This window comes from Rana temporaria, chromosome 9 (genome assembly GCF_905171775.1).
Source record: "Rana temporaria chromosome 9, aRanTem1.1, whole genome shotgun sequence".
Taxonomy (NCBI): Eukaryota; Metazoa; Chordata; class Amphibia; order Anura; family Ranidae; genus Rana; species Rana temporaria.
In genome coordinates, this window is record NC_053497.1 from 146,636,244 (window position 1) to 146,653,038 (window position 16,795).

A 16,795-nucleotide genomic window follows, 5' to 3' on the forward strand; every position below is an offset into this window, starting at 1 on the left:
TGTTTGCACATCTGACAGCCTGCTAGGAAATGTGTTGTAGCAAATGCATAAAACACAGACCCTTGAGGTTGAAGTATAACTGAAGGCAACATTTTTTTTTTCTCTTTTAGTTTAGACAGAGTGGAGAGGGATTAGAACCCCTGACAGTTTTTATTGCTGTCTGTGGCGGTGACCCCCCCCCCCCCCATTCATCCATCCTCTATTTGTCCTGTTTACTATTTTCATTGAAAGCAAAAGAAAATCCCACATTTTGGCTTGCCCACAGAAAAGTAATAGATTGAACACATGGTTCTGGTGACCAGGAGGGACCAAAGGGATTCCCTTAATTTGCAGGGACTTCCTTTCACTTCCTGTCTTGGCTATACGCCCACAAAAGGCGATTCTCCCCAATGGGATACAGTGTACAATTTTGACATGCTTGGGGTGTTACATTGTCATTGGCACAGCCAATCAAGATGGCTGAAGATTCTGAACCTAAAAGACCAGGCAACGTTGTTGCCATAAGCGACAGCAAAACACTTAGATTTGTTTGCATCTTAAATTTCACTGAAAACTACACGTCCATCAATGACTACCCTGTAACTCACTGCAGAATGAACAGCTTTGTAACCCTATTACTGGAAATGTAAAAATAATTGATCTACTGGATGATCAATAGGTAATACGACTGTTGCAGGGAGGACATGGAACATCCAATTGCTGTTAAAGCAGGTTTAGAAATTGGTCACTGCAGTCAAGGGGACCCAGTAGGTATTAAAGGGGTTTTCCAGCCATTTTTTTAGTTTATTAAAAGTCAGCAGCTACAAAAAGTGTAGCTGCTGGCTTTTAATAAACTGACACTTACCTGCTGCGTCTTCATTCTTACTGTGGGCACCCAGCAGTGACAGCTTTCGGCTTCACGGCCGGGCACCCACTGCGCATGCGCGAAAGGCGGCGCGCATGCGCGAGCGGCGTGGCGCCGTCCGATTGGACAGGCGCTCGCCTACAGGGAGGGGCTGTGAAAAGGCGATTAAGCTAATCGCCTTTCCAGCCCCTCGGCGGAAGGAGGAAGTGGGACAGGAAGTCCCCTTCTCCTGAAGCCCCCCCCCCCCCAAAAAAAATTACATGCCAAATGTGGCATGTAAGGGGGCGAGGAGTGGGTTAAGCGGAGGTCCATTTTTAGGGTGGAACTCCTCTTTAAGCTGTGCAGCTTTGTAAAATGTTCATTAAATGTGTAATACCTGTAGGCCATTTAGGTCCCCTATGAAGCCTGGACTGAAAACTCCCAGTTAGCAACCCCCACACCCTGTCTTGTAGCTACATGGGTCTGACCATAACATAACCATAACATTTTAACAAGCTGCATAGATTTTTAATACCTACTGATGCCCTTTGCTTGCATAGGTGTGTTTTTTTTTTTTCTGGAAAAGGTAAACTTGGCCTTTGAACCTCTGCAAAAAAATGTTTTGAAATTGGGCCTCAGGAATTTTTAGACATAATGTGCTATTGTGCACAGCAAATTGGCACATAAGTGCAGGCTTACCTGGCTAGTGATCCCCCCTCCAGTGCTGCACTGTCAGGACCTCCATTGGTCATGGGCGCTGCTATATTCTCCTGGTCTTTCTTCTAGGTTTAACTCTTCAGCCACTTGAATGACCGGGACACAGTGATGTCACTACTGCGGATGCAGTTTCATCATCATCATCATGACACAGAGCTGTGCCATTAGTGTATATTGAGCTGTGCGTGCACGGCTCAAAGTGTACACAAATGCTAACAGGCAGGGAAAAGGAGTTATGACAGAAGAGACTAATGGGATCTCTTCTGTCATTAAAATTCTACACCTCAGTGCTTTTTTATTTTATTCTAGGTTCAACTCCACATTAATGCTGGCGAAAGACTGCAACAAAAATGTAATTTTCAATGTTGCTCATAACTATACTTTATTTTTGGTAAAAAACAACAAAGCTAAAAAGTCTGACACTTCATGAAGTAGAAAACGACAATGCTTCTGCTACTGACGTTTTACTGGCAAGTCAACACGTCCCATACTACTACTACTACGTAACTGATCAGAGTAAGAACTATTGTCGTCTACGTTTTGTTGTAAAATCCCTTTAAGAGATGATGTGCTTTGAGTTGTGTGCTTTGAGTTGTAGGCTTTTATTTGTTGTAACACGAAATACCGGTTTGCTAGATGTCCTGTTCAAATCTGTTTCTGGAGATTAGAGTAGGACGTGACACATGTCAGTAGAGAAAAGCCCACTTATTTTCTCAGGAGACTGTCATTGGTACCTACCTGCCAGTTATAGATCCGGAGAAGAACCACTTCCAAGGATTTCTGAAGTTTACCATTCATAGTCCTCTCTATTGATCTTCTGGTCTCTTTTTGCCTCTTGATTGGCAGCTTTCTGCAGCATCGCCCAAAATTTTATGTATGGGAATGATAAATGAAGAGACTGAGCAGGTTTTCGGACTAGCTCATAGATTGTCTACTGGGGAGCAGTGAAGTACAGTATAACCCAAATGCTAGAGACAAGGCAGAGGAACGGGTTTTACTGGGTATAATTGTAGTATTCTATAGTATATTTACAAAAATGATCGGATCACACAAATACAAACCTGACTTGCTCCCCACCCCTTTCTCTTCTGTGTCTGTGTGTGTGTGTGTGTGTGTGTGTGTGTGTGTGTGTGTGTGTGTGTGTGTGTGTGTGTATGTATGTATGTGTGTATATATATATATATATATATATATATATATATGTATGTATGTGTATATATATATATATATATATATATATATATATATATATATATATATATGTATATAAAAAAAAAAAAAAAAAAATTCTCTCCTGCCTGTGCCTTCTGCATGGCAGTGTATATTTGCCTCCACTTATAATTGAACCTATGTGCATCAGAATTATTGTCTGCATTGTTTTGAAAGAGATCAAGAAGCACTTTTTAGTCCATGTTAACCACTTCCAGACCTTAGGTGTTTTTCAGATTTGGTGTTTGCAAGACTAAAACAGTTTTTTCTGCTAGAAAATTACTTAAAACCCCCAAACATTATATATATTTTTTTTCTAACACCCTAGAGAATAAAATAGTGGTCATTCCAATACTTTTTGTCACACCGTATTTGCGCAGCGGTCTTACAAGCGCACTTTTTTTGGAAAAAAATCACTTTTTTGAATTAAAAAATAAGACAACAATAAATTTGGCCCAATTTTTTTATATTGTGAAAGATAATGTTACGCCGAGTAAAATGATGCCCAACATGTCACGCTTAAAAATTGCGCCCGCTCGTGGCATGGCGTCAAACTTTTACCCTTAAAAATCTCGATAGGCGATGTTTAAAAAATTCTAGAGATTGCATTTTTTGAGCTACAGAGTAGCTCTAGGGCTATAATTATTGCTCCCGCTCTAACGATCGCGGCGATACCTCACTTGTGTGATTTGAACACCGTTTTCATATGCGGGCGCTACTCGCGTATGCGTTCGCTTCTGCGCGCGAGCTCGTCGGGACGGGGCGCTTTAAAAATTTTTTTTTTTTGTTTTCTTATTTATTTTTATTTATTTTATTATTTTTTACACTGATAAAAAATAAATAATAATTTGATCACTTTTATTCCTATTACAAGGAATGTAAACATCCCTTGTAATAGAAAAAAGCATGACAGGTCCTCTTAAATATGAGATCTGGGGTCAAAAAGACCTCGGATCTCATATTTGGGCTTAAATGCAAAAAATAAAAAAAAAATAAAAAATGTCATTTTTTCAAATGACCAAAAAAAAAATTTGTCTCTTTAAGAGGCTGGGCGGGACTGACGTTTTGACGTCACTTCCGCCCAGCCGAGCTATGGGGACGGGCGAAGGAGATTTTTCCTTCAGTCTCGTCCCCGCTCACCAGCCGACAGCACCCGTTCGCCTCCGCCGCTACCGACGGCTCCGGTAAGCGGTGGAGGGAGGGGGGGGGGGAGGGGTTAAAGGGGCCCTCTCCCGCCACAGATAACGGCGATCTCGCGGTGAATCCGCCGCGGAGACCGCCATTATCGGATTCCAGACCGCGCACACTAAAGATTGATACCTCGATTGTGGCAGCAGCTGCTGCCGTTACCGAGATATCAATCTTTAAAAATAGGACGTACATCGTCGCGCGCAGGTCTGGAAGTGGTTAATAAGGGTTTTTAACTGTGTCGGTCCCTTTTTGATATCACCCTCCTTTTTGAATTTCCTGATCTTCCTTGTGGATACTTTTTCCATCTGCAATCTTCATCATTCGATCCACTAGTGTCACCGATGGAAGAAGAAAACATAAACTTGAATATATTTATTAAATAATAAAGACTCACTCACAAAGTGAACATCATTCATCTTTGGCTTCTGACGTCACTTCTTTTCTCCTACCTACGCGTTTCGGCCAGTGGATCAATAAGAAGCGCACAATGTCTTGATTATAAATGAATACTAAAACCTTTTAGAGATTATAAACCCCTTTCTCCATTGAACCACCTCTTGTGTTTACATCTTAAAGGGAAAGGAAAGCATTATTACATATTGATCGACTGTTACTAATACCAAACCGATCCTAGATGATGTTATACGTTCCCTAAATATTAGCTGTTTTAGTATTATTCATTTATTACTACATCTAGTGTTCAAATTGTTTAAGTGCAGCTTTAGGTTTTCCTATATTAACCTTTTATTGGCATTCGGCAGACAGTTTTGACCTTGACCAAATTTCCTTCAAACATTTAGTAAATAAGCTGCTTTTTAGGGCTGCAACTAACGATGATTATTTAAATAATCGATTAGTTGGCCGATTTATTGTTTCGATTAATCGGATAATGGCTTTAAAAAATAAAATAAAATTTGCATTTAAAAAAATATTTTGGGCCAATTTGTTGTTGGGCAGATTACAAAACACAAATTGCCGCAAAAACACATTACATGCTTTTCTGCAGCTTCTCCATTGAAGTATATTGAACCAAAAAAAAATAGCACCGTTTTGCGTTTAAAAAGTCCTTCCCTTTCCAAATACGCAGCAGCTGAAAAATAATCATGGATGTGAACGTGTCCCATAGGAAAACATGTAAATGAACTGTAATGTTTCTGCAAAAAGCACCAAAAAACAGAGGTGTGAACCCAGGCCTGAGATGGGGTTTAAAAAATACTGTATTTATTGCGGTATAACGCGCTCCCGCGTATACCGCACACCCCTAAAGTGGCCCCCAATCCTGTGGAAAAAACGTTTTTTTTTTTTTTTTTTGTGCTTACAGTTTTGGTGTCTTGCGCGGCAGCCTCGTCGGGTCCGGCGTCCTTCTGCGGCTTCGGGTGTCCTCTTCGGCGGGTCCGGCGTCCTTCTGCAGCGTCCTCCCCGCTCGTTTCCCACGCCGAGTTTGAATACTGCGCCGACATATACCGAGCGCAGTACACTCGTGTATCGTCGGGCAGGCTCGGCAACTGTCGCACTGACGTCCTGTACGCTCAGGACGTCAGTGCGAGAGGCGCCGAGACTGCCCGAAGATACCCGAGTGTACTGCGCTCGGTATATGCCGGCGCAGTATTCAAACTCGTGGCGGGAAAGCGGGTATCGGCGTATATCGCGCACCCAGTACAAAAAGAGCAAATAATCGAAAGTAATATTTACAGTAGCGATTTGCTTTTTTGTACTATAAAGGGCTAACTTTAGTTATTTTAACTCCATTATGTTACTGGCCGATTAATCGATTATGAAAATTGTAATTGATTAATTTCATAATCGATTAGTTTCCGCCCTACTGCTTTTACAAAGCTGAATGCAGTGGGTAGAATGCTATCTGCATCAACACTTTTTTTTTTTTTTTTCTGTAACGTTTTACTCGGTAGATAAAAAAGGACAGCTGCTGTGCTTTGGTGACTGCTTTGTACTTGTTCCTCTCCCTCGCTACTATTTTAGAAGATAGTTTCTTGAAATATGGATTGCTAGATTTTGTTAAAAATTAAATAGCTTTCTCCTTTCTGCTTATCTGTCTTTCCCTTCTTTCTCTGTTTTCCTTTGCTGCGGTCAGATTGAGGCCATTTTGAAGGGGCTGGTATCAGATCTTCATAGAACCAATGGGGTATCCATCCCCACACTGGCCGATATGAAGGTGAGCTTTTATTTGGGGTTCTGGCTTTCTGCTTTTAGTAGCTTTGCTTGTGCTTTTGTGCTTCTGATTTTGCTGGCTGTTTTTTGTTTTCATTTTGCACTTTTCATTTTGCACTTTTCATTTTGCACTTTTCATTTTGCACTTTTCATTTGCATTGGGGACTGTTTACCATCAAATAACAGTCTACATCAGGGATATGCAATTAGCGGACCTCCAGCTTTTGCAAAACTACAATTCCCATCATGCCTCTGACATCCACAAGCATGACACCCAAGGACAGAGTCTTGCTATGCCTCATGGGACTTGTAGTTCTGCAACAGCTGGAGGTCCGCTAATTGCATATCCCTGGTCTACATGCTTGTATCAAATTTAGTATGGTGAAGTCAAAGCGCTAAATACATAAAACGGTGTGTTTACCTTCCAAAGGATTGGTATTTCTGTCTATACAGTCCTAAGATTTACACCTCTCCATTCAAGCACAATCCTGTCTGGCAGGGGAGAAGACCTGATTTTTCTTTGCTGTAGTTCAATAGCAGTGACAGGTCTTGTCCCTCCCCCAGCCTGTGACTGGACAGTGAAGGAGAAGCAGCAGACTGTTGAGCCCATCTCTTTTCAGTATTGTTAATAATAAGCAGTGCAGAAAAACTCAGGAGGATCTGCATGCAGAAATCGGTACAGTATTCCACTAAAACTATCTGTAATATTTTTCTGACTTTTACAATATTTTTATTGAAAGTTTCACACAATAAAAAGAACATGCAACAGGTACACACGTTGATAATAACAGTGAGCAGTGGCGACTGGTGTCCCGCACTTCTTACCCCATCTAGGTCGTGTGTGGCGTCACCTGGTGTCTCCTCTTCGGCTTTCCAGAAGCTTCCCCTGCGTCTCCTCTTACCTCTTCTCTCCTCCAATACGAGCGCTCCTCCTCTCAGCCAATCGGGTCTCAGGACCCGCTTCCTGATTGGCAGGGAGGAGAATCAGGAAGACAATAGCGAATATTAATTTGCTATTGTCACACAAGCGGGTGGGCTCGGGGCACAATGCTCTGCACCTCGAGCCCAGTCTTTTTTAAAGCCAAGTAGAGCTTCAGGTTCCAATCATGTGCTTCTAAAAAAACAAAAAGCCATTAAAATCCATGCGTCCAGAGCCCTGCATGTAGATTAGGGGGCAGGCGCATGGATTAGGAGGGCGGTATTCCTGCGCCCTGTATGGACAGACGGTGAGTTAAACCCTATACCTAACATATTTCTGTCTCTATAGCAAACAAGATCTTTATTTTTTCCCACCATGTTGGTTATTACTTTTACTTTTTATGTGAATATTCATTTGCGTATCCACTTCTTTTCTTTGAATTGACTGTGTAATGGGCAGTATTATATTATTTAAAACCACGCAGTTTCAGGTCCTCACGTAACAATTACAATATACAAACTTTCCTTGTTGGTGATCCAGCTTATTCTTTTCTTTTTATACAGATATAGCCAAATGTTACCTTTTTACGTTGTTCTAAATTCAATGTTTTTTACCTTTTTAATACATTCTCTGCATTTTTTTATAAATACCCCCCCCCCCCCAAAAAAAATAACTTACCTGGCTCCTGTCACTGTTCCAGGGCTGTCGGTTTCCCCTATGCAGGAGAGCAGTGCTGGAGCACAGCAGAGTAATTGGCTCTTGCCGGTGTCAGTCAAACTCCTTGTTTGAGGAGGGAGGTGGGGGCTGGCTTACCTGTGCCCTGTCTATGGATGTGCCCAGCTCGGTAGCACTCGCACATAGGTGCCGTCTTAACACCTAGCATACTGGTGGTGGTGATGAAATTTCACCAAAAGAAAGCTCTATTTTTTCATATGGGTACAGTGCTGTGTGACAGTGCAATTGCTATTCAAAGTGCGACAGAGCTGAACGGTGAAAATTGGCCTGGGCAGGAAGTGGGTGAAAGTGCCCAAGTAGGCAAGTGGTTAAAAAGAAAAAAATATAAGCCTTTCGTATAACTTGTACCCCCTTCCTTACCAGGTAATTTAAGCGATGCAGCACTGCGTTGCTTTAACTGACAATTCCGCGGACATGCGACATGTTTTTTTTTTATTTTTTTTTCACAAATCGCTCTCTTTTGGTGGTATTTGATCACCTCTGTGGTTTTTATTTTGTGTTATAACCCAAAATAATATATTTTACTTTCTGTTATAAAACGCATCCTATAAAAAAATCTATGTAGGCCATTATGTAGTCTGCTACATATTTTTGGAAAAAAAAAAAAAAAATCCCAGTGAGCGTATATTGATTGGTTTGCGCAAAAATTATACCATCTACAAATGATGGGGTAGATTTATGGACTTTTTATTTTTTACTAGTAATGTCGGTGAGCGGCAATTTTTGTGGGACTGCGACATTGCGGCAGACAAATCTGACACTGAGTGACCCTTTTTGGGGACCAGTGATACCAATAGTGTTCAGTGCTGTATAAATGACACTGGCAGGGAAGCGTTTAGCATCAGGGGTGATCAATGGGGTTAAGTGAGTGCTTTCTAACTGGGGGGGGGGGGGGAATGCTGACTTGAGGAAAGCAGAGATCCGTGTTTCTGCTTGGCGGAAACGCAAGATCTTAATTGTCCTCCCTCACAGAACGGCGGTCTGCCTTGTTTACACTCGGCAGACTGCTGTTCTGTCTCTACTTTGAACGATTGGCTGGTCCCGGCGGCCATCGCAGGCGCGCCCCAGAGCCGACAACAGCGATCATTTACAAGTACGTGATTTTACACTTTAGGGCCTCACTGCCACGGTAAATGTACGTATTGTAAGGGAGGGTTATCACCCCTGTCTGTTTTTTTTTTTTTTTGCCATCTGTGTCCCATTGGGGAGATTTAACCTTCACTTCCTGTCCCATAAACAGACAGGAAGTGAGAGAAAATTCCTTGAGGACCCCCAGAACTAGTGTCCCCATTGGAAAATGTCCCCCATGTTTTTTGGAGACAATGAAAACTTAATAGGTGTTCTAATCCCTTCTCTCTATCCACAAAATGCTGTTTGTTTGGGTTTATATATACACTTTAAGTAATAGTTTGTAATTTAGATTAAGCATCACATTTATTTCAGTTCTCTCTGGATTGATAGCCTTGTGTTGAACACAAATGCCTAGATGTCTGGTGAGAATAGATTTAGGAACAATGAGACGGTGTACATACCCTGACCACTTACACCATGGGCAGCCAAAACCTGCAGAGTGTGCCTGAGTAGGATTATTGGTTTCTTCTGCTCTCTGTACTTGGCATGGGTGCCTGCCAGAAGGATTTTATCTGTCACTGGCTTTTCATGACTGATCCTGCCATTTGCTGGTTTGCTCCACTGAAATAGCCCTGGGAGGATATAAAGCTTGTTTCAAATCAAGCATATCGGTGTCACTTCTGTTCAAACAGTTGTCACAAGCAGCAAGCGGACATTCCTACAGTTCCTGTGCAGATAATGACGATGCTCTCTGGGCCTTCTGTACTGAGGGGGTCTGTTTTATTTAATGTTTTCACCCAAGATTCGCCCATTTTTACTGTAAGAATCAATTAGAAATATGGATGAGTGTTGGATGGAAACATTGCTAGCCCTCTGATACCTGCCCAGCTCTGATATACATGGAAGCCATTCAGCTGAATTTTTTAGAGGATACTGTTGAAAGCTTGCTGTGGCTTACAGTGGCTTCCCAGTAGATTTACTAATTGAAGACCTTAAAGTGGATGTAAACTCGAAATTTTTTATTTATTTTTTGCTGTCACAATGTAGAGTATAAGATTTCCTATCATCTGTGCTCAGTCTTGGCACAAAGAGTTAATCCAGCTCTGAGCAATACTCCTTTTTTTTCTTTCTTCTTTTTTTAGTGAGATAAACGGACAAACAGGAGAAAACTTTTGTCTGTTCCGCCCCCTTGCTGTGAGTGACAGGTTATTTACATATCTCATGCACTAGCCTGAGACGGGCATTATTTTTTAATTCCCACCCCCAGTCCTTTTCTGAAGTCATGTGGTTACTTTTCTAGATTTTTGACTGGATGTTAGTGATCATAGCAGAATTTAGTGTAAGAAATAAATAGAAATAAATGCATGTTGACAAGGGGAGTGTAGAGGTGGGCGGGGAGTCTACTGACATCACGGCTCCACCCACCGAGATCCAGACAACAAACCCACCCACAGAATGCAGTTTTTCAGTTCTTATAACAGACAGAGGGGAGACATTTGACAGGTAAGGATACATGCAGGAGGCATCTATATCCTTATAGATCAGCACTATGACAGTAGCTAAGAAAGGATGAGAGTCGGTTTACATCCACTTTTTAAAGCGGAGCCCCACCCAAAAGTTGAACTTCTGCTTTAAGCACTCCTCGTCCCCTTAAATGCCACATTTGGTATGTCATTTTTTGGGGGAGGGGGGTTGATTGGGTACCTGGTTTTGGCAGGTACTTCCTGTCCCACTTCCTCCTTCCACTTCCCCCTTCCCTCCCTCTCTGCAATCTTCTGGGACACGTCGCAGGGTCCCAAAAGATTTCCTGGCCACTAGTGCCTCGTTTCTACTGAGCAGAACGGTTCGGGTCGGTACAGTTAGAATGGTCCGGTCTATTCTGGTGAGCGTTTCCACTGCAAGTCGCACCGTCGGGGGCCATACAGGGTTTAGAAAAAATGGCTAGCGTGTAGCTTCTGACTTTTAATAAACTGAAAGAAAAGACTGGAACTCCGCTCGTATCTAAATTCAAGTACAAACATGTAATATATTGCTGCTTACCTGTCCTTGGGTAAGCTACCTGGTAATCCTGCAGATAACACTTCCTGTCTGAGTGACTACACTCAGTGTCCTGGTTGTCACCCAGGCTGGGATTTAAACATGTCTGCCTTTGTTCCTCATCTTCATTACCTGGGAGTGATGGGTTTAGTAGTTTGCACAAGAAGAATATCATGGTTTGTAGGGTTGTCCCGATACCACTTTTTTAGGACCGAGTACAAGTACCGATACTTTTTTTCATGTACTCGCCGATACCGAATACCAATACTTTTTTTAAATGTGTCCCCAAATACAGCCATGTCCCCCCACATATTCCAGCCATGTCCCCCCACATATTCCAGCCATGTCCCCCCACATATTCCAGCCATGTCCCCCCACATATTCCAGCCATGTCCCCCCACATATTCCAGCCATGTCCCCCCACATATTCCAGCCATGTCCCCCCACATATTCCAGCCATGTCCCCCCACATATTCCAGCCATGTCCCCCCACATATTCCAGCCATGTCCCCCCACATATTCCAGCCATGTCCCCCCCACATATTCCAGCCATGTCCCCCCCACATATTCCAGCCATGTCCCCCCCACATATTCCAGCCATGTCCCCCCCACATATTCCAGCCATGTCCCCCCCCACATATTCCAGCCATGTCCCCCCCACATATTCCAGCCATGTCCCCCCCCCACATATTCCAGCCATGTCCCCCCCCACATATTCCAGCCATGTCCCCCCCCCCACATATTCCAGCCATGTCCCCCCCCCCCACATATTCCAGCCATGTCCCCCCCCCACATATTCCAGCCATGTCCCCCCCCACATATTCCAGCCATGTCCCCCCCCACATATTCCAGCCATGTCCCCCCCCACATATTCCAGCCATGTCCCCCCCCCCACATATTCCAGCCATGTCCCCCCCCACATATTCCAGCCATGTCCCCCCCCCCACATATTCCAGCCATGTCCCCCCCCCACATATTCCAGCCATGTCCCCCCCCCACATATTCCAGCCATGTCCCCCCCCCACATATTCCAGCCATGTCCCCCCCCCACATATTCCAGCCATGTCCCCCCCCACATATTCCAGCCATGTCCCCCCCCACATATTCCAGCCATGTCCCCCCCCACATATTCCAGCCATGTCCCCCCCACATATTCCAGCCATGTCCCCCCACACATTCCAGCCATGTCCCCCCACACATTCCAGCCATGTCCCCCCCACACATTCCAGCCATGTCCCCCCCACACATTCCAGCCATGTCCCCCCACACCTGGATGATGCCGCACGTGCCGCCGTTAATCAGCGTGCGGGGAACAGCTTTCGTTTGAATAGCTGTATCCCCGCCGCGTATAGACACTCCCCCTTGCACGGTGATTAACGGCGGCGGCTTTGCGGTTTGCGGCGGGGGGACGACGACGACAAGTATTCTATTTTAGTATCAGGGGTATTTGCGGGAGTACAAGTACTCCCGCAAATACTCGGTATCGGTCCCGATACTGATACTGGTATCGGTATCGGGACAACCCTAATTGTTTGTTTTCTTTTCAGCTCACAGGAAGTGACCAGGACACTATTTCTGGCAAGATCAACAGGTATTTCCTGTACTTGCTGAAAATGTTCTTGGCCTGAAAAATGGAAACGAATACAGCTACATCATCTCAGGGCTGGTAAGCTGCAATATGTTACATGTTTGTTATCTTCTAATGCTCAGTACACATTGGCTGAAAATCGGAACTGGGCAACTTGCAGTCTGTGTTCACCGCTGTTTTCTACAGAAGCTGGTCTAATGGGCATGCTGGTAAACCAGAATTTGATCAGCGCTCACAGCCATTGGCTGCAAGCGCTGATCGGTGTATTCTGGTGGGGGGAGAGAGAGATGGTAGTCCCCCTGTCTGAATACAATGTCCAGGCATCAAAATTGCTTGTGTTGATGCAGCAATCTGTTTTTTCTTTTCTTTTTTCATTCATTGTGTACCCAGCTTAACTCTTCCTGGAAACCAGTCTGGAAAGCTGAAGAAAATGGCATGTAGATGGCGTCTGTTTCACAGGTGTGTGAGATCCTTCCCTTTCATCCTATGTTCTCACAACTCCCTAACTAGTCAAACAGGAACTTCTCACCGATACGCACGTGAGTCACTGCTGACTCCTGACACGTCGCTCGCTGCTGCAGGAGAAGGATGACTTCATTATGAAGAGCGCCTTCTATTTCCAAGTCTAAAGATCTCAGCAAAGGCAAGAAAACGCCCATTTACTGGATATTCATCCTTCTAAATGTCTGAGTTATAAAGTGGACTGTGTTCAGACACGCACCTTCAGTGCTTGGTGGAGTCTTTGGTCCGTGCTTCAAGGAATATCCATCTGTGGCAAAGCTGAATTGTAGGGTTAAAATCCTAATCCCAGGATCCCAATAACGTGTCTCCACACCTATATATCCTGCCTTGCTCTTAAAAGGGTTGTAAAGGAAATATTTTTTTTTCATAATAAGCATCCTTTACCTGCAGACATTCCTCTTTTCACTTCCTCATTGTTCGCTTTTGCTCAGAAGTCACTCTATTTCTTCTCTGTTTACTTCCTGCTTGTCTGATTTTACTGAACACCGTGATGGGAGGCTTTACTGCGGTGGTCAGTAACGTGCTCACCCCCTCCTGGGAACTACATCTGTGCGGCAGGACACTCTCTATGTGTTAGAGACTTCAAGGAGGTGCGACTTTCTGGGTGTGCCGCAATGCATACTGGGAAATGTAGTTCTTGCATGAACGAGTGCCGCAAACCAGGAAGTGAATGAGAGAACAGAAACTAGAATGCCGGAGGTGATATAGATGAAGGAATTTAATAGGTATTTACTCGTTTTTTAACAGAATCATTACACTATTCTGTCTGTCTACCTTGCAGACATTAAATTTAGGCAAAACATTTTTTTCCTTTAGTGACCCTTTAAGCCTCATACACACGACCGGATTATTCCAACGGGAATTGTGTGATGACAGGAAAATCCGACCGATCGTACGCTCCATTGGACAATTGGTTTTTCCACGGACAAATGTGGGATAGCATGCTTTAAAGCGGAGGTTCACCCTAAAAACTATTTTCTAACATTACATTGAGCTCACTCTCGACAATGACAGTATGCCGTTTTTTTTTTTTTTGCTATACATACCTCGTATAGCTATTTCTTTATCGTACATCACGGGACACAGAGCGGCATATTCATTACTATATGGGTTATATGGAGTACCTTCAGGTGTTGACACTGGCAATCTCAAACAGGAAATGCCCCTCCCTATATAACCCCCTCCCATAGGAGGAGTACCTCAGTTTTTACGCCAGTGTCTTAGGTGTTGGTCATGGTTTAGCTTGCCTCCGCATCCTTGGGATTAGGTGAGCTACCGGTTCTGTCCAAAGGCCTCAGCGCTAAAGTGGTCAGTAACCGGACCCCAAACCCTTGGGGTATAGCCCATAATGCTTTTCTTTTTAGAGAGCTGGACCCTGGGCCCAGAACTTAGAAACCTTTGGGTGCCTAATGTTTCTGTTGCCAGAGTGCTATATGGGCCCAGGACAGTGGATCCTTCATAGGAACCCAGGGCCTGAAGGTCTAGACATCCCCACGGAGATGGGGGAAGATTGGGCCTCTTGCTTGGCAAAGTCCTGCGGCATGGAGCAGGTAAGTGAGGGGAAAACTTGCGGAACTTGGTTCTTAGCAGGTTTTTTTCTGGGGGGTCACAGGGGACATGCCTAAAGTTATGCGCTGCATCTGGCAAACTAGTCACATATCTTAATGATAGGATGGCTCTATGTGTATTATTCCCCATAAGAAGTGACCTCCCTTGTAGTGTTGGAAAAGCATTGAGTGGGGCCTGTGTGATATAAAGTGTATGTGTGTGTCAGAGCTGTGCTTACCTGCAAGCCTCCAGGCGATGCTCCATCAGTCTTCCTCCTCAGAGCCTGCAAGCAGGCAAAACGCTGACCTCCTCGTGGTTCCAGGCTGGAGCAGAGAGGCTCCCTTCCCCCCAACCCCCCCCCTATCGGAGGGCGCGCGCGTTCGCGTGTTATAGGCGCAATTCGCGCCGTTTAGCTGAGGGGGGAAGGGCGGGTCAGTGGTTTAAGGAAGGGGCGGCCCTTCCTTTTTTCGTTCCAAACAGCTCATTCTATATATTGGAACTGGGGAGGAAAGACCAGAGCGGCAGCACGGGGCGCCGAGGACACACAGTGGCCAGAAAGGATATTGCAGTCTTCAGAAGACTGTTTTCAAGCCTAGAAATAGGCTGTTTCTTTTCCATCTCATAGTTTTTCTTGCAATACTACTCAGGGGGACAGAATGCTTTTTCTTTCCTGGATTTGAAACAAAAACAAAAAAAAAAAAAAAGATGAAAAAAGTCATCTAGGGGAGAGGAAGCATTTTTTATCCCCCAAACAGGTGTTTGGGCAATTAACTTTTATAGTTCCAAATACCAATAGGTAGCAGGTGTACCTCGGTATTGTACCATGGCATCCGGGTCAGAGGGTACAAGAGGTGGGGATTCCCCCAGAGAGTCTGAGGTCTCGGACAAAGCTATGCCGCTGCTTTCCCCACAGGGAGCCTTGGGGCCATCGGGATCTGGGGCTGGAGCTGGCGCGGGTCAGTCCAACCCTAAGATGGTCACGGACGAGGTATTACTCACCTCTTTAAGAGAGATGGAGAAAAGAATGGGAAAAATTATAGCCACAGCTATGCGGGGCAGTAAACGGATTAGATCTCCGTCGCCCGAGCGCGGACCCTCAGAAGAGGAGGTCCTTTCCTCAGGGGAATTGGACGACCTCTTGGACAAGGACCAAGTAGGTTCAGGGATCGAAGATCCGGATACAGAGGAGTCTGGAGCAGTCTCCCAAGGGGAGAGCTGGTGGATTCAAGCCTTAACGGACTTGGTCCATAATGCATTCAACTTGCCAGTACCAGATCTCCAGGTATCTACGGTTTCAGCTTTGGGCTCACTGAGGGCGCCTCAAAGCAATGCAGTATTTCCGATCCACCCTCTACTAGAGGGAGTTTTGTTCCAAGATTGGAACAAGCCAGATAAAATCTTCTTACCACCTAAAAGATTCTCTGCCCTATATCCTATGGAAGATAAATTTTCCAAGAAATGGGCTACTCCTGCAGTGGACGCAGCCATCTCATGTATTAACAAATCATTAACATGCCCTGTAGAAAACATACAGGTATTCAAGGATCCAGTTGATAAGGATCAAGGATCCAGCTGTGGCTGCGATTGGGGTTGCTCAAGCATTATCGGATCAAGTTAAGCAGATGCTTAAACTTATTCCTGCCCAGCAGGCAGAAGAATTTTCGGATGTCCCTAGGGCCATATGTTTTACAGTAGACGCAATTAAGGATTCTATCCAGCAAGCGTCACGTTTATCGTTATCCCTTATCCATATGAGAAGACTCTTATGGTTAAAAAGCTGGGAGGCCGAGCCCCCATGCAAGAAGCTCCTGGTAGGGTTCCCCTTCCATGGAGGACGACTCTTCGGAGAAGACCTAGATAAATACATTCAAACCATTTCAAATGGCAAAAGTACTCTCTTGCCAACTAAGAGGAAGTTTCAGGGGCCTGCGTTTAAACGACAGTACTCCCCTGGGCAGGAGCCCTCTAATGCCAAACAGTATCGACGGCCTCCTGCGAAAGCAAACTTCGGCTTCAACAGCAAATCACAAGGACAGGCTGCTAGAGGCAGAAAGCAGTGGGTTCGCAAACCAGCAAAACCAGCCCCCAAGCCGACCTTATGAAGGGGCGCCCCCACCCACGAAGGTGGGGGGAAGGCTGCGACTCTTTTCAGAGGTTTGGGAAGCCAGCATTCCCGACGAGTGGGTACGGTCTTCCGTGGCCACGGGCTACAAATTAGATTTCCTAAGGTTTCCTCCTCTTCATTTCCAGGAGTCGAGGATTCCAA

The 16,795-nt window shown here is 44.7% G+C and overlaps 1 protein-coding gene across 8 annotated transcripts in view; it reads left to right on the forward strand.

Moving 5' to 3' along the window:
• GOLGA2 (golgin A2) overlaps positions 1–16,795 on the forward strand; it is a 118,833-nt gene that overhangs the window by 24,147 nt on the left and 77,891 nt on the right. For 5 of the 8 annotated variants that reach the window (XM_040324772.1, XM_040324774.1, XM_040324773.1 and 2 more), the window contains exon 3: positions 6,033–6,113. The exons of the other annotated variants lie outside the window; for them this stretch is intronic. In XM_040324772.1, the coding sequence (XP_040180706.1) occupies positions 6,033–6,113 (81 nt within the window). The remainder of the gene's footprint in view (positions 1–6,032; positions 6,114–16,795) is intronic. 8 annotated transcript variants of the gene reach the window in all.